The 26,454-nt window shown below is 45.7% G+C and overlaps 1 protein-coding gene across 12 annotated transcripts in view; it reads left to right on the top strand.

Moving 5' to 3' along the window:
* The window catches only part of AFDN (afadin, adherens junction formation factor), a 2,107,422-nt gene that overhangs the window by 1,106,509 nt on the left and 974,459 nt on the right, over positions 1-26,454 (top strand). For all 12 annotated transcript variants that reach the window (XM_069607417.1, XM_069607414.1, XM_069607416.1 and 9 more), the window contains one exon: positions 14,037-14,242. In XM_069607417.1, coding sequence (XP_069463518.1) covers positions 14,037-14,242 — 206 coding nt within the window. The remainder of the gene's footprint in view (positions 1-14,036; positions 14,243-26,454) is intronic.

Raw genomic sequence — 26,454 nt, 5'->3', positions numbered from 1 at the left:
TATACAACTACAACTTTCAGTGCCTATTGTTAGTTCTAGCAATGCTTTAATAATTCAAAGTGCTGTTACACCACAAACAAATGTATCTCAACTAACAAACATACTGCTGCTCCAACAGTTGAAAGTCTACAAATCCCAAAAAGAACACAAATATGTTCCCTATTAATAGCAGTACTACTCATACTATCTGTGCTATGTACTTTTATTGAACCTAAAAGAAACATTTTAGTACTTTAACTACTCCCATTTCTAAAACTAAAACTTCTTATATAACTAAAAGGAAAATAATGTCCCAGTATCAACTCTTATGACATCAGCAGAAAATCAACTTAAAATTCCTTCACTTTTAAGTAGCTGTATTTTAAAACGTAAATCTAGCTTGGCCCACAAAACAAGAATAGATAATGTACCTATTACTACTACTCCTTTAATTTATACCTCAGAAGGTTTAACAACTGAAAACATTTCTGCCTTGAATGTGGAACAGTGACATCTCTGGCAAGGTAGCCCACAAGGGAGTGGGGCAATCCACTGGGCAGTCCAGGGACACTTCTGAAGGCTCTTGGGGCATGCAATCACGAGTAGGCTGGCGTTGAGACTAGGTGGTTCCACTAGTTCAAGGGTTGAAGCACCTACGAGGGTCTTCTGAGATATTACAAAGGAGCAGGGCTTCACCAGGCCAGTCACCGTGTCGTCAGCGTGCTGCTTTTCGTCGTAGGATTCTTGGCTTCAACGTAGATCTGAAGAATGGCTGCGGAAGTCCCCCTCAAATCCAGAATTAGAGCTGGAAGTTCACATCGACCCAGCAGCAGACTCTGTCACCAAGAGATGGTGACTGGGACCAGACCCCTTCCTTGGGCTCACTCACAAATGCTCACTAGCTCGAGAAAGCAGCAGCTTTCTCGGGAAAGTGCATGACCTTATAAGGGATTTCCTGATCTGTAAGGGCAGGAAGAAGGCCATACTAAAAGTTTGTGGCACATCCATCTTTGGGTGCTAACCACTTTTAGTAACCATACGCTGTAAATCTGAAAGTGCACAAGTAAAATAAAAACTGTACAAATGTTACTGCTGCCACCAGCTTGTCTTCGGCTCATATAAAAAGTGACCAAAAACCCAAAAGATTAAGAGTTATGGGGATACAAAGTATCCCCATTGCACTGCACTGTAAAGGTGCTGTGTGCAATTACCAAAATACAATAATGGCGAAGCAAAACCTAGTTTCTCAGTACTGACAGGCTGAAAGACTAGTCGGTTTGCCCATAACAATGAGCAAAATGCATGAAATATGGAGGCTTTAGTTTCCTTAAAAAAACTCAGGACGGGTTCAAAAATAAGCAAAAAGAATGCTGTCCCATTGAAATCATTGGAAGGAAAGGTGCAAAAGAGTCTTCCCTTTCAACCTTGGAGGAGTCCCAGGGCAGGAGACTGTGATGACATCTGCGTTCAAATAGCAGAAGGCAAACCTTGTGGCTGGAACACAGAAGCTGGAATATGCTGCAAGTGCGGGAGGAAGCCACTTGTTCCACAAGTCTAAGATCTTCCAAGTACAAACTCCGAACAAGGACCAAAGCAGTGAGGTGACCAAGGCGGGAGCTGCAAAGTCCACTGGATGGCCCCAGGACACCTTTCCAAAGGCAGGATCCTTGCACAGGGTTCAGGACTAGTTGTTCCCATTCGTCCAGGGGTTGAAGCATCAATGAAGGCCTTCTGGAGATCAGCAAAGGAGCAGGTCTTTGCCTGGACGGTTGAATAAGACTGGTTGGCTGCAATGACATGTTCTGGATCTTTAGCTGGATGCTAAAGGGGTCCTTGCTCCTGTGATGATCTGTTAAATGGCTGCAGGAATCCATCTTGTATCCCAGATACGAGCTGATGTTGCTCCAGAGCTCACCAATGGAAAGGATATGCACAATTCAAACTTGCTGGGGCTGTCCAATCATGGACAACCTCCGGCCACCAAACCTGCCCAAAAACAACACTTTAGGAAGGTTGTTGACTAGGAACAGACAGTACCAACTTGCACATGCAGCCACAAACACTGCCACTTTGCCTGGGGAAAGGCTTGACATGTGTGGCAAATCCAGTCCTGAGAGGATAGGAGGAAGGCCAAAATGCAAGATGGTCAAAGTATAATGCAAAATCACGTGACACTACAATTTTAGAGTACATGTCACTCAGAATAATTATGCTGCAAAATTCAAAAGTGACTGCGAGAATGTTAAAATAAAAACATGGTATAAAAATATTTGCTGCAACTAGCCCGTCCTGGACGCATCATGCAAGTAACCATAAAGTTATTAAAACAACAGAGAAAGGATACCAAATCTTTCACCACATTTCACTGTAAGGTGATGTGTGCAGTGTAACGCAAACAAGGAATTTCGTAACGCTGGACAGTCCACCAGCACTGATAGCCATAGGGACTGATCAGTGCCCGCAAAACAGTTGAGCTAAGCAAGGTAAGTAAATCAAAAAGCCTTTACTTGCCACAAGAGTTAGATTGGTTTCAAAACAGCCCACCTTTGGTGGGTTCTATGGAGGGAAAGCAGCAAAAATAAATATTTCCGAACAGATGGTGTTGCATTTTTCTAAGCACTCTGGTTATTCAGGATTTGGTAAGGAGTTTGCACAGTGTTTGACTGTTGCAGAGTCTGCTTTGTTACTGTTCGAGGCTGTCCCAATGGTTGAGGCTTTGTAATTGTAAGACGCTTTGGTTTCAATAGTCTGGGCCAGGTGTGTTGAACCTACGGCCTTATGGGTGAGTAGGTGCTCAGGTTTCTGTACAGTGCCCATTACTGGTTGTGCAGAGTATAACACAGGGATGGAACCCACTTGAAAGGCCCTTTCAACTGACAAGAATATGTTGGGCTGACAACCTAAATGGAAGGACTAAAGCCATTCGTAAGCTGCCTGAAGAAATCAAAACGGTACATATGATTCCTGAAGTTGGTACAGTCTACTCTTTGAACATGGCCTGTTGCAGGGATGTCTTGGATTGAGTTATCCAATATTTTCTGCTATTTGACCACCTAGGACCAGTGCTACTTGCTGGGCCCCTGCATTTGCTGCAAGACTCCACTGATCTGCTTGCATGAAAAACCATAGTACGCAGTCTGTTGTGGAAGGTAATTGGTTTGAAGCATACGCGTGGACAATTTCCTGTAAAAGGCTTGGTGACCCGTCAAATGATGCTCTTGTGAACGGATTCCTCAAATCATGGGAAGCAGAGCAAAGCAATTTGCGATCTAGCCCTCCAGATATGTGAATGCCGGAAGGGAAGATGAAGGGAGTTGGCTGAAAGTGGAGATCGGCAGAGGGCCTGTTGGACTTCTGGCCTGCCACACACGTTCCATCAACTCAAGTGTCTCATCATTTTGTATTAGACGGACCTTTAGCAACTTGTTTCTTAAGTGAAGTGTCTGGGTTGGTAAATGCTGGGGAGGTCGAACGAACGTATGAATTTCTTAGGCAATTAAAATTATTAGAAGTATGGCTTTCCTATGCTGGTTAACATCTGGGCTACACAAAATGGATGGGCTGTTACAACTCATGCTACGAGACATTTACTAGATACATCAGTCATGCCGGGTGTCAATGAGATGTCACTGCTCGCCCATACGTGTCTGGTATGCCTCCAATCGGATGAGCCAAGGTAATGGGTGTTTCTCTACAACCGTGTGTTAGGCAAGATTGTATGCAGTACCCTTTGGGTGCACTAAAACAACCCTGACCTCCTGGCAATAGGAACCCAACCTTTGGTATAAGTCTGTACTACACAGGTTGGTAGCGTGTTGAGCAGCCACTGGGCAAGGACCACTAGTTCCATCATCTAAAGGGTCTAGGTGGACTGCTCATGAGAAAGTGTGCTCCGATTCCAGCAATACCATCGCCGGAAGCGCATCTTACCTGACTCCCGCGATCCCATCGCCTGCAGCGCATCTTAACTGATTTCCAGCAGTCATCGCAGTCGAGGCACATCCTCACCTGTTCTGGGCGTCTAAGCTACGTGGGAGCTCATCTTGTCCAACAGCCTCGCGGATCCATCCATCCAGCAATCGCCGGCAGGTCTACGGATAGCTGCCTCTCGTCAAACATTGCCAGGCCAACCCTGCAGGAGAAAAGGACAAACAAGGTTAGAAACAACATAAAGACTTAACGCTAAGGTCACACACAACTTATCCTTCGCGCATGACCTTAGAGCCCAACTTACTTTCTACTGGGGACCTCGTAAACTCCTCTGGCCTTCATTTGGACTCGCTCCCAACACAGCGACTCCGCTGGGCCCTTCATCACCTACTGGGGAGAAAGAAAGACATTACAAGGGTTACGGGCAATAATCACGGAAAGAGACATTGCAACAAGATACAAACAATAATCATTGTTAAACACTTAACTTTTGAAGTGGATCAGCCACCGCCGGTCTGGGCTTCCACGCACACGGACCAGTGAAGAAACTAGGTCCATTAAAGGCGCCTCTGCAGTTGAGAAGCAGGACGGAGAGCTCATCCTTATAAATAAGCAGATGAGACCATATGGGTAGACGCATGCTCACCTCATTCTGGGAAGAAGGGTTCGAGGGAAATCCTAGTTCAACCACACAATTCTCACTGCCTCTCGTATTCTCTCGGGGGCAGTGCCTGCAACCAGCGCAGTCCACACTACAGGAGCTGGGAAAGAAGCCTGATCCAGGGGAGTCAAGTCCAGGGAGAGCTGCAACCGTGCCCCAACGCCCCCGCAGAGACCAGGTGAGCATAACACCAGGCTCATCTCAAGGGGGTCAATGTGAGCTGTAGGGGAGTTGCACAGAGATTCACAATGACAAGTATTCAAATAAACAATTACACACAAGGTTTCTTGAAGAAACGATTATTAATTTATTTATCAGTCAGTTAGAGTAAGCCTTCTTCAGAAGGGAGCAATATAAAAGCAACACACAAATATACTCCAAAACTACACACTCTTAGTTTCTAAATCAGTAAAGACCCTTTTGGGATGGCCCACAGTCGCAACCTACACCCTCGGGTAACTTCAATAGCTAGGGTGCTGGGGACATTCATATCTTACTGTAGCATTTAGAACATTCTTAGGAATTGGTCAAAGGAAAAGGTTATTAGAACAAACAAGAAATCGCAAATATTCTTAAGCAGGCAAATACTTTTGGATGCCCTAAGAAGAGTCATTCAGTAGAACAGGTTAAGCCAAAGTCAATGGGCAAAAGTCTATATGAGCTTAAGCACTTCTGGTAGGTAAGTAAGAAAGGTCTATGGACAATGTTTTAGAAGTCTTTGAAGAAAAGAAGAATCAATGTAGGGCCACAAGATGTTTAGACTTGTGAGTAGTAGAAGATGCAAGCAACTCTACAATAAGAGGTACGTTCTCTCAGACTTTACAGTACCTTTGGATTGAAGAAAAAGTGCAGCAGATGATTTCTGTTCCTGTGCATCTCTGCAGATCTCACTGTTCCTGGGCCTCAGTCGTGGGGACAAGAGGGAGGATGTCTGGGGACTCCTGCACTGCAATGGGACGGTCACCGCTCGCAACCGGCAATCTTTAAACAAGTGGCACTTCAGTGTTTCAGCTTCTCGCGAATACCGCAAATAGCAACACCACTGTTCCTGGCTGTCGAGATGGACTTGCCTTGCTTCTGGGGTCCCGCACTCTGTTGAGAGGGCTCTTGCTCGATCAGTCCTGCTTCCTGATAGTCCAGAGGATCTTCCTGGAGCTCTTGGCCAGCTTAAAAGCAACGCGCACAATCTGCTGTTCCTCTCCCTGGCTATTCGGTTTCCAGCAGCAACTCTGTGGAAATTCAACCAGCTGAGAGAAGATGTCCATGTGGCTTACTTTGGAGTTTATTGCTCCCTCCAACTCGAGGGCGGAAGTCGTCCTTGCAGGGGCTTCTCTGTCGATACGAATTTGGAGTTTCAGCACAGCAGCAGGGCTTCACCGGGCAAACCAACGGTCCAGGAGTTGCAGCAGCCGTCCTCTTCAAGTTCTTCAGTTCCTTCATCCAGTGGTCGACTCTGCCTTCGATGCCAAAAGCTTTGCCTTTTATTCAGTTCTCTTCCATTCATTCCAGCCTAGCTGTCAGTCACCCAGTAGGGCGGCTGCCCTTACTGGACAGTCAGCCGGACAATCACTACAGAGTGCAATTGGGTCTCCTAGGAGACTAAGCACAGGGAGTTTAGGGCACGTCCCTCACTTCCTGGCCCCGCCAGACACCCTGGAGCCAGAGGGGGGCTTCCCTCGTGAATCCCACCAAAGGCAAAGCGAACAAAGGGACCAGACCTGGTTTGGCGTGCAGAGTAAATCTCAAGAAGGACCTTTTCGCAAAGAAATGGCAAAAAAAAGACGACTGGGCCATTTTGGACAAAAATGGCAACCTTTGGTGCTTCACTGCAGCTGCAAAGGCAGCCTGCGGTAAATGCACACCACAGTAGTTAAAAGTAAATCACTGTCGCCAGCCATTCAGTGAGGAAAGGGTAACATAAAAATGTTACATGAGAAACTAGACAAAGGGGATATTAGGTACCTCCGCCAGCACTCTATTGTATGATAGTGTGTGCTGGGTCTAGAATGTTACACATGTAAGTAAAGTCAGTTTCACTTTACTGCTCTGGGAAACAGTAGTTTATCCCAGAGAAGGTATTTAAACCGTTGGGAAATCTGGAAGACTTCCCTGTGCCACTGCACTGAAGGTGCTTTGTGACACAATGTAAAAGATGATGCCTATGGAGTTTTTCAGGCTCCATAACCAAAAGAAACACTAAGTTTAGAAATCACATTAAAATACATGACAGAGTGGGAAAAAGGGTCTCACTCTCGCCAGGTTAAAAAAACCAAGTCCTATTAATCCAGCAAAGTTGCTCGGGGTCTCTTAGGTGGAGGGTATTAGCACATTTCTGAGAATTCTCACTCACACCCTGGGAGGGTACATTAAAAATACCTTGTAGTTATTGCCTTGGAATTCTGGAACCACATTCATTATCAAATCCCATGGTACACCCAAACATATGATCCTAAAGACATTCTTTAAAAGTTGACGATTCAACAGCTTATTTCATATCCAGGTCATGCAGTTTCCCAACCATCTTCTAGACACGTTGCCAGAAGCACATTGATGGTGCACTTTGCACTGTACAAAATACCTTACAATTTTGTAATAGTGAATGGTAGCCTTATCTGCTGGAAAAGAGTAGCCTTGTTTTCAGTAAGTCAATTAGATCTCACTAGAGAACAGAGTTAGGAGCAGAAATATGTGGCATGTTAGCCACTCGTTTCATTAGTGTGTGCACAATCACAGAAGATGTAACTTTGAACGTTTTGAAGTGAATGTGCTGGAGGGATAAGGGCTGAAGTTGGGTACTTCATATATACCATTCTTGGCAATATTCATAATACTCTGTGGTTATCCATTGGTTGTGCACAGATTCGGCGCTGTACACTTTTGTGATGTGTTCCACCCACCGATGGCTACCTGCGTGTATGCAGAATAGACGAATATGAAAGGATAAAGAATGTCCACTGATTGATTACAGTCCACAGTGGTTTTTCTTTTCCCACGGGAGCCATGTTGTGTTATAGGTTATATGAATTGTGCATATTCCCCTTTAAAAGGCTGCTTCAAAGGATTGAAGGTATGTTTCATAGCCTCGTGAGATAGTGAGATGACTGAATTGATTTGTTGCACTTGAAATGTTCTCATGTTAAGAATGTCGCAGAGGTCTATTGAAAATGCTGTTCGTGTGTGTCATGTAGGAATGGGAAACGAAGGTAGACTAGTGGACTGCCGAAATTGCGATTTGTTGCATATGCTTTGCCGATTTTCTTTGTCTTTTATTTGTTGAAAGCTATCACTAATATAAGGGTACACCCATCACACAAAGCTGAGTGCGCTCTTCATGCAGTTTCCCTGGGATCACAAATACGTCTTTGCACTTGGATGTTATTGTCTGTGAAGCTGGAGTCTGTCGGAGGCTAATTAAAAAAGGTTGTGAAAAGGTATATTAGTACCCGGGGTGGGGGAGGCAGCCAATCGGTTCCTTGGATTGCGGACTGAAACTGCTAATCTCAGCCCACATTCCATGTAACCGGATGTCTGCTTCCCCTGCCCCGCACCCAGGCCTTTAACTCTGGCCCAAGGCCGATAACACCTGATCTGTCTGGCCCACCAGATTGGTGTTAACACTATAGGAAGATGACAAGAGATAGAGATGGGGCAGATTTAGTAGAGAAATAGAAAGTCATTAATGTGCACCCTAGCCTGACTCCTTCCTCCCGACCTCCATGTCTCAATTCTTCCCAGGGTTTGCTTCTCTAGTGTCAGAAAGATCAACTTGATTTGAGTTTAGAGGGAAGCCAGTGTACAATTAAATATTTTAATTCTTCCCACTCGACTTTCCCACCAGCACATACAACATTCACATACAACATGGTGTAGCCCCCTTTGACAATTCTGTCCAAAAATCTAAAGTCCATCCAGTTTGTGATGGAAGAGCATACTGTGAGAAACCTGAGGATGTTCTCAAAAGTAGTCCCCGGGCATCCATTGCTCGGGTACCCAGGGAAGGGCCATCACTCTTGGATCCCAACCCTGGGGGCGGACCGGCGAGGGAGGATTGCATGGGCAGGGGTCTTCAGGGAGGGCATCTGGAGGCGGGACATGGTATCCCCCTGTTCTTTGCCCCAATCCATCCTACCCACCCTTGTTGTTCATGGGATAGTGTCACCCGATTCGCATCCTACCCATAGACTTCCCCTCACAAAAAGGGAAGATAAAATATGCTGGACGGCTAGGGAGAACAAACCCTTTTGGAACTCTTCACCCTAACAGTGTCTCGCCTTTCTCAAAACCCATTATTTATGGTTCCAAGTAAGAGGAGGAAAAGAGTTAAGTACATGAGATTGGGTGAGAAGAGAGATCGAGTACAACAGATACAGCACCGTGATATTAATATCCATTCACCTGCTACCCATCTAGACCACGGGAAAATACTATCAAGACCCATGCTTGTGTAATAAAACATCAGAGAGATGGAATACTCCACCTCAAGGGGAAGCTATCTCATTAAATAAAAACGAGGCTAGAGGATGTTCCCATCTCCGTTGTCGATCACCTAATAGTATTCTAGTAAATTTAAATAACCATGAATCCCAATTCATCTCTCCCTATCAATTTCCGACTAATACTTGGAAGAAGGGGCAACTGAGGGTAATGAGGATTACCTATGAGAAACACCTTGAGAAACAAAGAGAAGACTGCCACCAGTTATCATTAGGTTGTCCCATTAATAGTCAGGCAGGGTCAGGCATTTAACAATGATCACTCACACTTGACTCCACTTCACTCTCTTAAAGTACTAAAGGACAGGCATGTCCTGTTAATTGGAGTACTGGAGGTCAGGCACACCCAGCCCTGACCACACATCTGCAGCCCATTGATATAACACAGGTGTATAAAAAGAGACTGCTCAGGGAGCGGGGTGAGAAGCTGTTGGGAGAGCAGAAGGAGGCTGTGTGGCTGAGTCTAGCAGGGAATCACTTCTTGTTCCCAGACCTGTCGGCCAGTGGAAGCGGAGTGAGCTGAGGATGCTGTCCGGACCAGAGAAGCCAAGGAGCAGAGTGGCAGGAGCTGAAGGCTGGAGGAGAGCGGTGTGCCGATATGCTGGCCTGGTGTTGGTGAGGGGCTGCAGCGCAGTGAGAGAATCATGCCCGGAGGGAGGCTGCCTGCATCCTGCTGACTGCGTTCAGTATAGTGCTCTTTCCCATGGGTCCTGTGCTGGCCCCAAGGGTTTCCGAGGGGCAGTTGGTGAGACCCTGACCTCAACCATGTGTATCCTGAAGGGACTTCCTGTCAAGGGAATGCTGCCCGGTGAGCTTCATGAAAGATAATGAGAGAGAAACTCAGGGGCGTGTGTGTGACTACAGCGGAGCGGGAGAAAGATACAGACGGTAAAGCGGCCCAGAGCGAAAAGCAAGTGATAGACTATAAAGAGGCATGAAACAGAAAGCAAGTGAAAAGACTTTAAATTGAAAGTAAGACAAGCTAGGAATCCTTTTGTGAACTTTAAGTCCACTATTGTCCATAGGGAGAGTGGCATTGTGGAACTTGTAGTGAGAAGCCAAGTTATATGAGAAGACCAAAGGCGCCTGCGTCCCGCTTATATGAGAAAGTTAAAGGGGTCTGGGACCTATGTAATAAAGAAGAAGACCTACTTGCAAAACAAACATTGCTGCAGCCAAAGGGAAGCTGGTACTGTTTCAAGGAAAGACAGAAATAAGAGGTCATGAGCGACCCGAAAGGAGATTAAGAATAAAAGTGTGTAAATTGTGCAAGAGGCACAATACAGAGAAGATAAAGCAAGGAAGGTGCAAGTGTGCACGAGAAAGAAGCAAAGGAAACAAAGGAAAACAAGGGGTCCTGGAAGCACCTGAAGGTGAAAGGTTAAAAAGGAAGAGCAAGGAATAAAGAGGGGGGCTAAAGATAAGAGTGGTCGCGCTTAGGAGGAGCAAAGAACCTGGTGTTTTTGAGGTGCTACCCCCAGAACTATATGGTAGAGAAAGGTACATTCTGACAAGCTGAACTTGTGTTTGAAGCCAAAAGGGACCTAAGCCCGTGGAAGGGGATCCTGAGAGGCCTAACTGTCCTCGGGAGGATAGCTCAGGGGCAACTCACTTGCCTTGGAAGCAAGACGATGCAGAGCAACACAGGTTCTATTCCCCGGGTCCACGCTTAGAAACTTCTGAGTAGTAAGCACGTTAGAAATAACTAATTATAATGATACAATTATAACAAAGTGGAATACCTATTATTTTGTGTTACTGAAGGAATTGAAGCTTGGGGAAGGGAACTCTGAGAAACTTGAAGAGGAACTGTGTATTTCTTTTTGTTATGTTTTGAACTTGTAAGAGTTAATGCTTGGGGAAGGGAATCCCAAGGAACTTGAGACATTGCAAGTGTTTAGACTACTGCAAGAACTGTGGAGAAGGTCTTATGAACAGCCTTGTTTTGATTAAAATCATTTTTATGAAAACTCACCAACCTACACCAGGCCAAAAGACCACCGGGAACCAACCTTGGTTTCATATTTTCTGTTGAACCACTATATTGTTCATTTAAAAGACTTCCAAACACATTTTGTCAAAGAGTGAGGGCAAGCATAGGTGTAGACAGACAGATTTTTACTTTGGACATTCAGACTTTGACAGCCCTTAAAACATCAGTTAAGGGAGCCATCCCTTTAGAGTTGGGGCCAGTTAGGCAATACACCAACCCTGGGAACTTAGTAAATAAAAGTTTTGAAAGATCATCTTTCTCTGTCTCTCTTGATGCCATACCTGTCTGACAATACTTTTAACAACTGTAAATTATGTCAAACATCATGACGTATTTGCAGTGAGATATTATTAGCCAGCCGGCCTGAGGGAATGTTCTGACAATCTTGTATAGATTCATTAAGGGTCTTAAAACCAGATTGTCTCTCATTTAGGTCCGTTGGTTTGCACTGGTGCTTTTTGAAGAAAAATTTGTGTACCAACAATGTGTAGATTTTTCTCTGATATTGTTTCCCTGGTCGTGGTGAACACACAATGTATGACATTATATTATCCAGTGCCCCAGTAATGTTCTTATGCCCCTTTGAGAAAATCATCAAACCATTGTAGAATTAAGGAACATATGGCAAAATATTGTATTTGGTCTTCTATAAAATGCCATATATACAAAAGAGCAGAAATAGGAAACATCGGGTTCGACGATGCCAGCATAGTGTGCAAGAGGCCCTGTTAGCAGACATGAGTATTACACTTAACTAGTGTTAGGCAGAATTGCATGCAGTACCCTCTGGGAACACTACACGCAATTAGGACTATAGGTGTAAGCAAAAACCAACCTTTGGTATAAGTCTGTACCACACACTTTTTGGTAGCGAGCTGAGCAGCTAGGCTTATCTCAAGAGGGAATGTGAGCAGTAAAGGAAGTTACACAGAAGTATCACAATCACAGTGGTTCAAGTAGACACTTACACTCAAGGTTTCTTGGTAAAAAAATACTTAAACATTTATTTACACAATCATTTAGAAAACATTCACTAGTAGAAATCATCTCAATATTAAACACCAATACACTACAGTAACAAACTCTAAGTTGTAGGGACAGTTTGAGCTCCCCTGAAAAAGGAGCCAAACGGCACTTCAATTACTTTCAATAGGAGTAGAAAAACATAAGTTTGTACAATGGATTAGAAAACACTTCTTTTAGTCAAAGCAAAGGTTCAGTGTACCAGGAGGGTCAGTTCAATTCAATAGGGCAGGCCAAAGTCAATATGTGACCACAAAAGTGATGGGTGGAAGGTTTCGAATGAATCTGAACCACTGGCAATTGCTCTGGGCAACCTTCCACACCACCGTTTTTTAGCCCGTCTGAGCCATTGCAAAAGGGGTCCAGCCATGTGCAAATCAGTCAGCTGCCGCCACCAATGGTAGCAGCCCAGCCCGAACTGCTAGGCCAGGTCCCCTCTGCACAGAAAACCAAGCAACCCCAGACATGTTTCGGCCTTGTTGTCGCCGGAGCAAACACTTTGGTTCAGTAGCCGTTGTTGCAAGACACAAACTGGTTTCCCTCTCCATTGCTAAACCTTAACCAGCATTGAGAATGGTATCCAGGTGTCTTCTGAGCTGATTGGTCTCACCAGCCTTGAAGGAGTTTCTCTGTCGAATGGAGATCTGACAATTTGGAGGTGCAGCAGGGCTTCACCGGGCAAACCAACAGTCCAGTGGTTGCAGCAGAATCCTCTTCAAGCTAGTCTTCGGTTCTTTCGTTCCAGTGTTCGACTCTGCCTTCCAGTCCTGGAGACTCGTCTTTTAAACAGGTTTCTCCCATCCATTCCAGCCTAGCTGTCACCTACCCAACAGGGTGGCTGTCCTTGCCGGACAGTCAGCCAGCCAATCACTCCAGAGTGCATTTGGGTCTCAGAGGAGACCAAGCACAGGGAGTTTCTGGCACCTCCCTCACTCCAGTCCTGAGCCCGCCAAAAGCTTACGAACAAAGGGACCAAACCTGGTTTTGCGCGCAAAGTTAAATTCCAGAAGGACCTTTCCACAAAGAAACGGTGAAAAAAGATGACCAGAGTCTCTTTATATAGAGGGTCTTGGGCGCAATATTGAAAAACATGGCGGCCCCGATTTTTAGCTACCGGTGTTCGCCGTCGGGAAAAATCATGGTAGTTCGTTATAAAACCACTGCCACCAGCCATTTCAATAGGAAAGGGTAGCTTTTGACAGCTACAAAAGTGTTTAGACATAAGGGATACTAAGTAACCCCTCCAGCACTCTATAGGAAGAGATAGTGTGTGCTGGGTCTATGAATTTAAAAAAGACTAGTAAAGTTATTTTAACTTTACATTCTCTGGCGAACAGTAGTTCATCCCAGAGAAGGTATGTAAACCTTGGGAAGTCCAAAGAAGACCCCTGTGCCACTGCACTCAAGGTGCTGTGTGACACAACAATAAAAAGATGATGCCTAAGGAGTTATCAAAATCTCCATAACCAAAGAAGACAAGAGTAAAACACATATCAAAATACATGAGAGAGTGGGGAAAAAGGCTCACACTCTCTCCAGGGAAAAAAACAAGTCCTCAAAATCCAGCAAAGTTGCTGGGGGCTCTAACGTGAAGGAAATGAGCACATTTCTGAGAATTCTCCCTTACAACTAGCATGTCATTCAAAGGGTTAAAGTGCTTCATCACTTTTGTGCAATTCTCATTAATAGCTTGGCGATGCTAGCACATGTAATCAATGGTGACAGTTTTGTGGCTTTGCCGGGAAAATATCCAAGGCTTCTCTGTCTGAGCAGTACAAATAAAGCAATTGTTTTTCTGAATACAGAGGACATCTTCAGTAGTTGGAATACCCATGACAGTGAAATGTTTAAATGTAATTGGTATATTTTCAGGCAATTGACAGGCTATCTAAATATTGGGGTACTCCTTGTCCTGTCTACGTTTGCGTTTTACACTTTTTCTTTTCTTCTATTACAGCCGAAGATGCCTTCTTGTCTGCGATCATCAACTACACAAATAGTTCTACTGTCCACTTCAAACTATCCCCGACCTATGTGTTGTACATGACCTGCCGGTATGTACTGTCCAACCAGTACAGACCTGACATCAACCCTGCAGAGCGCACTCACAAAGTCATTGCGATAGTGCACAAGATGGTCAGCATGATGGAAGGAGTAATTCAGGTATGCTGAGGTCTGGCGTGGCCTTATGATGCATTGCTTGTAATAATAGTGAGTAAGACTGTTTTGGTCTTCTCCTGTTAGACCAGTTTTTCACACAGCGTGATCTATCAATAGACACAAAGGTAGCCCAGTTGAAAACACTTCTTGAAGCTGCATTACAAAATATTTATTCCCAATAGTAAACCTAGCTTTATTTCGTATGTATGTTTGCACAAATTGCAAAGCTTATGTTTTTAAAGGCAGACCACTATCTGTAATCCATGTACACCTTCTTGTATCTAGAAAACATGAGTCATGCAGGTCAGCAAATGTATGTTATATTCCTCATCAGTGAACTTGAATTTTTAGCAAAGTAAGAAAGGTCTAAGCCTGGTTGTCAACCTTGTACACGTTGCATGGAGTGCGTACTTACATTCTTAGACAGAAACATGAGAGCTGTCACAGCTATACGCAGAGTCTCAAATACCTGCTTTATTCTGGAGTCGCATATGGCCCATAGGATATTGAATTATGTGTCCTCATTGACTTGCTCTGAACAAAACCACCAACTTTGGTTCATGAAAAGTGCTCTCTGTCTGTGCTACCTGTGGTGAACCGGAAGGAGGAGTTAGACAACTTAATGATATGTTCAAAAGGGTTTTATTTAAAATAAAAGAAAATCTCCTAACTTACCCTATATCTATGAGGGAAGTTCCCTCCCTAACAAAAGTAAAGCTAAGGGTTCACATTAAGTCCAAATAAAGTATTTTGTTTGAACCCGAAGAAATAAACTGGTCCTACGACTTTGAACAAACACCTAACTAAAAGGAGAGGAGAGGCTTGTATAATAGCCTCGGTATGGACTTTCTGCCTGGCCCACTTGTAGATGACTGTTTCTCACTTTTTTTGTTTCTTGTAGCTTGTCTTCACTGTTTCAGTATGAAATCCTTTTTGAAAAGAACTATAGTCGGTATGGGTTTCTCTCTCCCTTTAAAAAGTAAACAGTTTGTTTTTCAATATACCAGTCCTTCCAGGACGACTTGAAAAATAGACTTCTTTCTTTCCCACCTTTGTAGCGTTGGGACTTCCCCAAGTATCATAACTCTGAGGAAAATATCTTATTTCTTGTGACAGAAATATGTCTTGGTCGCTTCCCGTTATTTCATGCACTTTGCTGTCCAAACTTACAATGTCACTCCCTTTAAACATAGGACCAATCTTTGTGATTCCTTGATACTACTTATTTCAGTTTTGAGATAGTCTGTTTTCCACTCTCATATAGTGGGGCTGTGTGCCTTTTTCGTTCTTTTTCATTATTTCGTCGGCTATTCCAGCCTTGCATCACAGTGTTCGTATCCCTTTCCCTCTAGGGTAGTGGGGCCGTGTGCCCATTCCGATCTCTTAGTATTTCATACTTGTGTCAGTTTTGGTGCCCTGGGAAACCTGCAGTCATGGATCTTGCTCTCCTTAACACAGTCTCTTTCCTCGTCCTTTCATCTGGCGGCAGGAAAGGTGGTTGGCGCCATCGGGATCTCGGGGTCCTCTCTTTTCACCGGTCTCAGCATTCGTTGATGGGCATCAGGCCCCCCACTGCTCTTCAGTGGTCACGCCACACAAGAAGAAGCTTGTCTCTCTGCCCTTGCTTACCCCTTGATGGAGTCACTTACGAGGTCAAGGTACCCATCTTCCAGCCTCCAGCTAGCAGGATTCTCGCTAAACATGCTGCTTGCTCTGTTTCGACGTGGCTTCACCCTTTCAGGATGCCAATGCTCCAGGGGCTTGCCTCTGCTTAGAATTTGCTCTGGTTTCATTCTTATATATGTCATTAGAGTTAAGGAAAGGTTGTCAGTCTTCATTGATAATGGCACTCATGCGATATTCAACATTACTTGAAGCCAAAAGGGTCAACAAAGGATCTTTGTGAATTATAGTTGTAATAGGGAATGCATCCGTTTTTCCAAAATCCGTATATGCATAAGGGTGGTTTGGACAGGGAGTTCCATGCTGGAATCGGAGTCCTTGTCCCCAAGAGGGGAGTCACTCCCACTGAGGTCCAGCTTGCTCAGACCTCAACGGTGGGGTGTTGTGTATTGGACTCACCTCCCTATCTTCAAAGAGGGTTGCTCCCCTCACGGGAGAAGGGATCAATTGTCCAGATTTGTCACATATCACATCACAAAACTGATAGATGAATGAACTTTGCTTGCCCCTTCATTTATTTTCTTCTAGAGAGAACTAAATAAAATCCTCCTCAAGACGTTCCTCACAAAGGAACCCTAATAGTGTATTTTAGAGCTTGTTTCAGAACTTATAATGGTATAGGGTTTGGAGAAGCCAACCTTTAGTGGATCTGCAAAGTTTTACCACAAAGGTCTAAGCAGACTCTCGCTTGGTAACCAGGCTGAGCAGTAAGACTTAAGTAAATCAGGGGTCTGTGTAATGAAAAATTCACAGAAAATAAGGGATTATCGAGCAATAATAATAATAATAGATTGTCCACACAGGTAAGTATCATTTATCAGTCCTGATGCATTAAATCGGAACACTTAGTTAAGTAAAACACTGTATACCCATAAACAGTCTGGTGTGTCCAGAATGGGATTCATGTATACAAAACTTGGGGACCCCATACAGTTTTGGTTACACCCTCATAGTAAATACTACAGCACATTCATATGTAGAAATTCAATATTATATCTTGGTTTTTTCATATCCAAAAAAAAAGTTTCTTTATTAACAGTGCTCCATTATGTATGCGTGGGTGGCAGAATACGTGGCAAATGCATTTCGGACCGAACATCTTTAATCATGGCAGGCTCTTTGTATAACATTAAAGCTTGCTAGCTCATACAAGGGTTGTGAGGATATGAATTATGGATTTCTTGTGTAAAAATGTATAATATGCACTGAAATAGGCCAAAAAGACTCTGATATACTAACCATTATGAGTCCTGAGATGATGTATAAGATTGTGAACTTTCTTCAGCTTTGAACCATCAATGTTAAATACTTCAATAGATTTGAACACCGAAAATATTATACGCTTGTAAGTGTTAATCATGAACAATCCTACATTTTATAACATCGTATACATGTAGTTTCCTGTAAAGTGCAATTCAGGCTTTTGGTATACAATATATACATTGGGAAAATACACTAAGTAAAACAGTAAGGACAGGTTGTGAATACTTCACCTTCTCTATTTCAGAATTGGATCTATACCACATTTTAGACAGTTTCAAATAGCAACATTTGCAATTGATTAAAGCTGAGTGGGGTTAGAAAAAGATATCATAGGCCTTATCATTTATAAGGCAATGCCATTCAAAAATAGCTAAACATAATTAGTCCTATCCCTAACCTAATAACAATTGTTTCACAAAGTTCAAGGTAAATTAGTTATTCTTTGACTACTCTGAAGGAGTTATTAACTATTTTTCATTTGGAATAAAGGGGCTCAGTGCTGTATATAGTATTAGTGTCCGAAACCCAGTCTATGATTTTAAAAGTAGGTTTCCTGCAAAGGGAAGGGGCAGCTACCAATTCCAATCGTCCCAGGGGAACCCAAACAGTGTTCTTATTCCCAGGGTTCATCACCCAAAGCCAAGGCAATGATGGCTCCAGAGAAGGACTGTATGCCTTTTGTCAGGTAATATTTTCTTTTTGTTGCTATCCGTCCAAAGACATCTGTGGAACCTCCAACTTTTTGCTGTCTTGAACTTGTCCTGACTTTTGTAGATGGGTAAATCGTTTTTGCTTTACTTCCCTTGCTTAGTTGATCTGTTTTGGGGGCACTGGAATCTTTTAACAGCAGTGCAGTGCTGTGTGTTGTGGTCTGTGTGTTGGTCTGTGCTTTCCTTGAGTTTAGTGCTTGGTCGGGTATTGAAAAAGTGGTGTTTTGAGAGATTTGCGAAATTGGAGAATCATGGAGGCATTCAGAGTCGATTCCGGATTGAGTTCAAGAGGGGTGGGTGCATGACAAGAGAAGGATTGTTTGCAGGTCCTCTTTTTCTTTAGTAAGTTTATGGTTACTTGCATGATTTCTCCGGGATGGGCTGCGGGCAGCACATATTTTTCTACACTGTTTTTTAAAAAACTTTGTGTACACACTTGCTTTTTAATGCATAATGCCTTTTAGGGTATCTTATATCCTAAAATGGCAGCCGTGCCACAAGATTTTGCCCTTTCCTTTGGCGATCTTATCTTTTGGCCTTCTTCCTGCCATCAAAAGGCCAGATATTCAATACAAGACAAACCCTTTCCTGGGCAAAGCAGGGTTGTGTTTGTAGCTGAATGCGGGGAGGCTGGGACTGTCTGGCCCCAGCAAATATTCTGGCCATGTTGTTTCTGTTGCTGGGCAGATGTAGTGGCCAGAAGTTGATCATGATTGGGCAGCCCCTGCCAGTTAGAATGGTACAGATCCTTACTATTGGTGGGCATGGGCAGGCGGTAGAGGCAACTCCAGCTAAAATTTAGTATAAAGGGCCGACTCCTTTGGTAATTCTTCAGATAATTGGTGCCAAGACCCCTTTGAAGACAAGCACCCCACTGAAAACCTGCAGATCGTTGTAGCAGCCAACCAGCTTTTCCTTCAGCAACCGTCCTGCCGAAAACAGCCCTGCTCCTTTGTCTGATCTCCTGAAGACCCGTGGACCGTGGACTGATGGGAACAACCAGTTTCAAGCCCTGCCCTTGGAAGCTGTCGGAAGTCTTAGACCACACTGTGGACCGACTAGCTCCCACAGGGCTACCTCGCTGCACTGTTCGCCATCCTGAGTTCAGACTGGGGACTCGCCAGACCCTCAGAGTGACACAAGAGGCCTTCCCTTTCAGTTGCATCATTCCAGTGCAGAGGGGGTCCTTGAAGGACCAGCCTTTTTGTTTATGCCGCGTATGTCCTCTTCCTCCGCCTGATCTGGGTGGTCATCTATTTTCCACCTGCATCGTGTCATGTGGGTCCTCTGAGGTCATCGGCATGGTAGTGGTCCTTTTTTCATAGTGCCAGGAACCGTCTTTCCAGATCACAGAACTGTCCACTAGCCAGACCTTAAATCCCAGTGCCGAAAGTGACCTCTGCACCAGCAAACCCTCCTCTAATTGAACCTAGACACTAAGTAAATGAGCCCACCAGATTTAGAAGCCTCAGAAGTGGTTTCTGACAGAAACGAAGTACAAGTGGTTGGTGAGTTAACATACCTTTTTCTATTACCCCCCCCCCCCCCCACCACCTCCATATGGTTTAACTGGTGCAAATTGCTAATCCTACCTCTCTTACCTGATTGTGTTCGGTGGAGTTCTGGCCAAGGATCTCTGTGGGACTTCCCCTAAGATTACGGGATTGGGCCTCCTAGGAACTTTGCTTGCTTTGCTCTTCACTACTCGCTCCATAATTGCACGAAAAAATAGCCAAATGCACATTTGCTTTGCATTCAGCAGTAATGAAAAAGCTGAATCCCATTGTACCGTATATGGGGTGCAGGGAATGCAGGGGTGTCCCACAGTCTGCTTATACGGTAAAATGGGTTCGTGGGGGTGGGGAGGGGTGTCAGCTGCAGTTGCAAAGAAGGTATTGAGGCAAAAACACATAGATTTACGATCTATGTGATTACTACGCGGCTCCATTTTCACAATCGGAATGCAGTGTTAGGCAAGATTGTATCTAGTAACCCTGTGGGTGACTAAACCAGCTTTGTCCTCTTGGCAAAAGGTAAACCAACCATTGGTATAGGCCTGTACTACACAGGTTGGTAGCGTGTTGAGCAGCCAGGCTTATCTCAAGATGAGTCAATCTGAATAGTAGGGGAGTTACACAGAGATTGACAGTATTCAAATAAACTCTTACACACAAGGTTTCTTGATTAAACAATCATTAATTTATTTATCAGTTTGAGTAAGCTTTCTCCAGAAGGGGCAATATGATGGCAACACACGAATACACTCCAAAATACACACTCTTAGTTTCTCTAAATCAGCAGGTGCCCATTTGGGATGGCACATAGACATTTCCTACACCCTCAGGTGACTTCAATAGCTAGCACACTATGGACATTAATATTTTACTGTGGTATTTAGAGCAATACTTGGAATATATCAAAGAAAAGGGTTATTGGAGCAAAACAAGAGATCTCACAAATATTCTGAAGCAGGTAAGTACCTTTGGTGACCCCCCCCCAATGCAAAGTAAGTTAACCCCTTCCTGGATGAAAGACAAAACAAACAGTGAGAGGGAAGAAGAGTCATTCAGGGAGCCAGGCCCGGCCAAAGTCAATTGGGCAAAAGTCTAGGTGAGCTGAAGCAATTCTTGCAGGTAGGTAAAAGTCTTGCACAATGTTTTAGAAGTCTTTGTAGAAAGGAAGAAATCAAAGCAGGGCCACAAGCTGATTAGGCGCGTGAGGTAAAGAAGTGGTTTGCAACTCTACAGAAGCAACCAACACAAGTCTCAACTGAGAACAAGTGAGGTTACACAACAAGAGGTAAGTTCTCTTAGACTTTACAGTACCTTTGGTTAGAAGAAAAACGACTTCACGGTTTCAGCTCCTCACGTCTCGGCAAATAGCACCACTGCAGACTCTTGGCTGTGAAGATGGGCTTTCCTTGCATCTGGGGTCCAGCAGTCTGTTGAGGTTGCTCAGGCTTGGTCAGTCCTGCTTCCTAGGAGTCCGGAGGATCTTCCTGGAGCTCTTGGCCAACTTAAAAGCAACACATACAATCTGGTGTTCTACTCCCTGGCTCTTCGGTTCCAGCAGCAACTGCAGTGGAAACACAACAAGCTTCGATCGGATGTCCAGACGGGCTTACTTTGGAGTTGATTGGTCCCACCAACTAAAGGGTAGAAGTCGTCTTTGCAGGGCTTCTCCACTCAAGGCGAATTCGGAGCTTCAACACAGCAGCAGGACTTCACCGGGCAAACCAACGGTCCAGGAGTTTCAGCAGGCGTCTCTTCCAAGTTCTTATTCGGATTCCTTTGTCCAGTGGTCGACTCTGCCTTCCAAGCCAAAAAGCCTTGCCTTTTATGCAGGGTTCTCCCATTCATTCCAGCCTACCTGTCAGTCACCCAGCAGTATGGCTGTCCTTGCCGGACAGCCAGCCGGCCAATCACCTAAGAGTGCATTCCTTTGTTCTAGGAGACTAAGCACAGGGAGTTGCGGGCACCTCCCTTGCATCCTTCTCCGCCAGACACCCTAAGACAGAGGTGGGCTTCACTCGTGAATCCTGCAAAAGACAAAATGAACAATGGGACCAAACCTGGTTTGGCACATACAGTAAATCTCAAAAAGGACCTTTCCACAAAGAAAGGTTGAAAAAAGACGGCCGGGCCATTTTGACAAAAATGGCACCGTTGGGTGCTTTACTGTAGCTGCTAACGCAGCCCGCAGTAAAAGCCCACCACGGTCGTTAAAAGTAAACCACTACCACAAGCCATTCATAAAGGAAAGGGTAACATAAAAATGTTACATGATAATCTAGACAAAGGGGATGCTAAGTAACCCCTCCAGCACCCTATTGTAAGATGGTGTGTGCTGGGTCTAGAAAAATTGGCTGATTTAGCATCATTAACCAAGGACTCTGACGAGCTAGAGGAACTAAGTGGTACTTCCCTACAATCAATGTTAGCTTACGTTCCTCGTCACATTTCTTCTTCTCATCGTTCCTGGAATAGTGTTTTGAAAATTCTTGATTATAATTAGTAGTTGACAGAGAATGGTCTGGGAGCATGAGAAAATGTTTCTCATAACTTTTTTGGGGCAAGGATTTGAACAAATTTAAATGGGCAATGGGATGAGTGTCTACAGACTGAGGAAGAGTAGGACTTTGTGTAATGAAGTAATTAGAGGAGTGAAGAGCATCACAGCGGGGGCACAGCCTCATTACAGCACATTTGAAAATCCCCTGCAGTCGAGCACAGGGGCATAGGGACAGTGTTTGTAAAGCTGCACAAATAAATATTTCCTGTCTTTAGTGAGACCTCCACTATATCGGCTGACTGCTTTGCGACCCTTGCCTATTTTTTGAGAGTGTGGGCCTTCCAAACCGCACTCCATAACATAACTCACTGCATTCTGGCAGCTCTGGTCAGTCCATTAGGCTAACCGTGTGGGGGACCCTGCCCACCATTTAAGTATATGGTAGCATTAGTAACGCCTTAAAGAAAGTGGTGCAGGGAAAACATATTCTTTCATTCTTTTTGTTCTTTAGGACTTTTTCTCTTACTAAGCAGAGCCCAGAAATCAGTACCATTTTTTTAATGACCTTTTTAGTTTCACTGGTGCACTTTTTATTTTTTTACTGCATGTCAGCTGTTGACATATACAGTGATTATAACGGGCAGCCATATTGTTTAAGGCTTTGTGATTCACTGTCCTTCTGGACATCTTCGTCTAGGGCAGGGGTAGGAAATGGCTATATATTAGCACACCTCTGTGGGCTCTAGGTAGAAACTGGCAAGTATCCTTGGTATTCATGAAACTGGTTTGGGCTGGGTAAAAAGCAGCAGACTTCCCCAATACACATCCCTGTCATGATTTCTGCCCCTCAAATCCCCAGCCCTCCCAAGATGTCAGGCTGGAGCCAGGCCACGATCAATTACATAGCCCTAAAAAGGCCTCTCAATCCCTCCAAAGACCCACTTGGAGTCAGAACTGGCACTTGTGGCACCAGACTCACTCACTCCCATAGGATAACATTGGGGATTGGACTTGTAGTGCTTTGATGGGGACAAGATGGATGCCCCCCCCCCCCATATTTCAGTTCCCAGAACTGCATGTGCGGTCTAGTCTTTTGGGTGTGGTTAAGCCCAGAGGCACCTGGTATACCCAGAGACTATCTAAGCCACACCCAGGCTGAGAATCATGCTTTGCGTTTTCTGCACCTGCACCGTGTTTCTGAACCGTGTTCGGATCGGTCTCCAGTAGGCCTGCATCTTTCTTCTGCACTCAGCTCCTGCAAGAACAAGAACACCGTTAGGAACAGCCTTACCTTGCGGCGCTTCTGCCCATCAGTCATCGCTCCTTCTGTTCTGCGGGCATCTTCGGCGGTGTCATTCCCATCCCGGCACGCCGCTTCCTAAGGAAAAGGGAAAAGAACAGGAAAAAAGGCATTAGTAAGCATTCTGCAAATCTTCGCTTATTTTTAAATACTGTACAAGCTTCAAACCCTTACCTGAATCCCAGCCGCTCTGGGGGAACTCTGTCACCGGAACTTCTCATCCATCTGCAAGAGGGAAAAGACACTCCAGGTTAGCGTGGAAACATCTGCAGGCGTCGCATACCGCGCTTACCCACTGCATTTGTTCTTCATAACCGGCATCCACGCTGAAAATATCGCGGCACCTAAAAGACACAGAAAAAGAACTCAGTTCAATGCAAATACAAAAGGGGTGCATCGCGCCTCGCGCTCTCACTCACCTTCAGCGCTACTCATCTGAGCAGCACGCCGCCATCCCCGGACGCCGGCCATCATCTAAGGAAGGAAAGGAACGAAGTTAGAGAACTGTTCAAAAGACTCATTATACTTACCTGTCAGACTCTTGCCAGTGAAGTAACTAGGCAGCAACGAGCCCGCATCAATCAACACGCCCCTGCGCTGAAGGCAGGATGGAGAGCACACTATCCAAAAAAACAAGGTGAGGTGTGGATCAAAGGGAAGGGTTGGACCCCGGGGAAGAAGGGGGTCAAGCACACAGAGACAATAGGGAGTTAAACTCTACCAATCCTGTGTTTCAGGCCCAGTCTGCAGTCAAATAGCCTCTAGGGAAGGGTTGGAGGTCGTAAGAGGTCCGAACAGGTTGAGTGACGTCCCCGTGGATACCAGGTTAGCGTTACAATCCCATAATAATGGCTGTCCATTATTAGTGGGTGGATTGGTCCCCAGAAGGACACTGGATGATTTCCGCTGGACAACCATTGGCCAAGCCATATACCAAAGACACAGAGCTCTGTGCTTCCATTGACTCTGGAGATGTTCCACAGGGCCTGCCTGCCTTTAACTGATGGGCCTAACAAGGTTGGAGCCCTGCATCACCAAAGGTGTCCTCCTGAAGCTCTGAAAGTCATGGGCCCGTAGCTGGCATCCATCATCAGAAGAAGGGAATGCCACTGTTGCCTGGGTCCTGCACAAGCTGGTGCTGTGAAATTTGCATTGCACTCAATGTGGTTATCCGACATCTCTGCTCTGTTGGAGTCTTGCTCGACCCTGAGTTTTATGGTCCCATGGCTTTGTGCCTGTAGTCCCTCTGCGGGAAGTTGAGTGGGCGGGGGGATAGGTTCAGCTCAACTGCTCATCTCGTCTGTGGCCCCAAATGTTATAGGATCAGAAGCAGAAGTTCATCTTCTCCAGCATGGGGTCTGGCATGGATTCACATGCTCATGAATATTCCCCATCGTCAGGCTGGGAAATCTCGGTAAAGAAAAAAAATCTGTTTAATTTCTGAACTGTCTTTCTCCTAACAACCAATTACTGAGCTCTGGGTCATTCTGCCCTCTACCTAAGCCCCTCCTCTGGCAGCAATCTTCATATTGTTACCGCACTTTCAAGTGTTGGGAGTCCTCGTGATTAGCTCTCAAGCTTTTACTGCGTTTTTCACTTTTTGGAAGAGTATTACTCTATTTTTTGGTCAATCGGGCCTTGTGCTCCATCGATCAACCTATCTGATTAACAAGGACCTGTTTTCGGATTCTTAAGCACCCCTCGAGTTTCTTCGTGGAGTCTTCCAGAAGATTCTTCAGGCCTACGCCGCGTGGACCATGTTGGAGGAGAAGGATTCAACTCCCCTGTTCAAGATCTGCTCCAGCTGCGGCTCCCAACAAGCATTCCGAGTGTCCTTACTGCCTGTACCCGACGCACAAGGAGGAGGATTGTGCATTTTGCCAGGAGATGGCTCCTTGCACAATGAAGGATCGGCACAGGTGGCTAAACGAGTGGGTACAGGCCAAGGCCCCTACTCCGGGTGGGTCCAAGCAGCATGCCTCTCCCAGTTCCAAGAAGGCATGAGCGGACTTCTAAGACCTTTGAGGGCGCCCCCCCACGGGGGTCCACTTTCACCGGGAGCACCGTTGCGACAGGCTATGCAGCGGCCAGGGTGCGTTCAACATCTCCAGCCTCCGTCACCAGTCAACACTCAGGATCTTCGGCCAAGAGGAAGTCAAAACATCCGGGCAAACTCAAGGAGAAGGCCAAGTGCACCCTCCCGGAGAAGACCAAGTGGGATCAGGGTCCAGACCCTCCCCCCTAAGGAGAAGGCCAAGCAGAACAAGCCTCTGGCCCTGACCCCTGACCGTGAAGGCCCAGGTGCACCCGCTGAAGGCCCAGCCTTCTATTGAGGGGGTGGCGGCGTCCCTGGCGAAGGCTGCCGAGGCAGCTCCGCAGGACGCAGCCCCGAAGGCGAGGGTGTCCCTTTTTCTCATGAGGGAGGCTGCGTTCCGGCCCATAGAGAAGACCCCCGAGAAGAAGATGCCCGTCATCTCCCCGAGACCTTCACCTCTGGAAGCGAAGAAAAGAAGAAAGGGGGGTGCGGTGGCCCTCCAGGGTACGTATATCTCCTCTGAGAAGTAGCTTGCCTGCCTGCAAACCATCCGGGAGGAGGAAACGTAGGGAACAGGCCCTACGACGAGTGCGCTGCCGAAGTCGACGAGGACACAGTCGAGGAAGAGCAGCATGGCGACAGGGGGTCTGGGCTCACAGCCAGTGCCCCATAGACCTATTCCTCCTCAGCTGCCACCCCCACCTCAGCTACCTCCTAGAGACCTCTCGGTTGACATTCTCTGTGCTGCATACACTGGTCTCTGAGATTCAGACAAGGATGCCCATCGCGCCAGTGGCACCGGCTCCGGAAAACCCCCCCACCACCTTGCCCCCCTCCATCACCACCCACCTGGCAACGGGGGAGCCTCCGTCCAAGAAGAGGAGAGTGCACCCTCCACCTTCTTGCCTCCCTTGCCCCCTCACCCCCAGAGGGATGAGACAGATCCTGATACAGTGACGATGGGCACAGGCACGGATGACTAGGGCAGGTTAGGGGACCTACTAGATCTTCCCTGCCGGACGTGATTGGCTCGTTCCACTCAATGATCTCCAGAGCTTCGGAACATTTTCAGCCCACCCCACTGGAGGAGGAGGGCTTTTTATATAAGCGAGGCGAAGAGAAAGACCATCCTCTTGGTCCCGCTCCTGGATGACATTTCGGACAAAGGTTTGTCTTTCATGAAGAACCCTTCTATGGCCCCGGTGAAGAGGGA

This window comes from Ambystoma mexicanum, chromosome 4q, assembly GCF_040938575.1.
Source record: "Ambystoma mexicanum isolate Mex_15411 chromosome 4q, UKY_AmexF1_1, whole genome shotgun sequence".
In the NCBI taxonomy this organism is placed as follows: Eukaryota; Metazoa; Chordata; class Amphibia; order Caudata; family Ambystomatidae; genus Ambystoma; species Ambystoma mexicanum.
The sequence above is the reverse complement of the archived record's forward strand: the minus strand, read 5'-3'. Positions and strand labels throughout refer to the sequence as shown.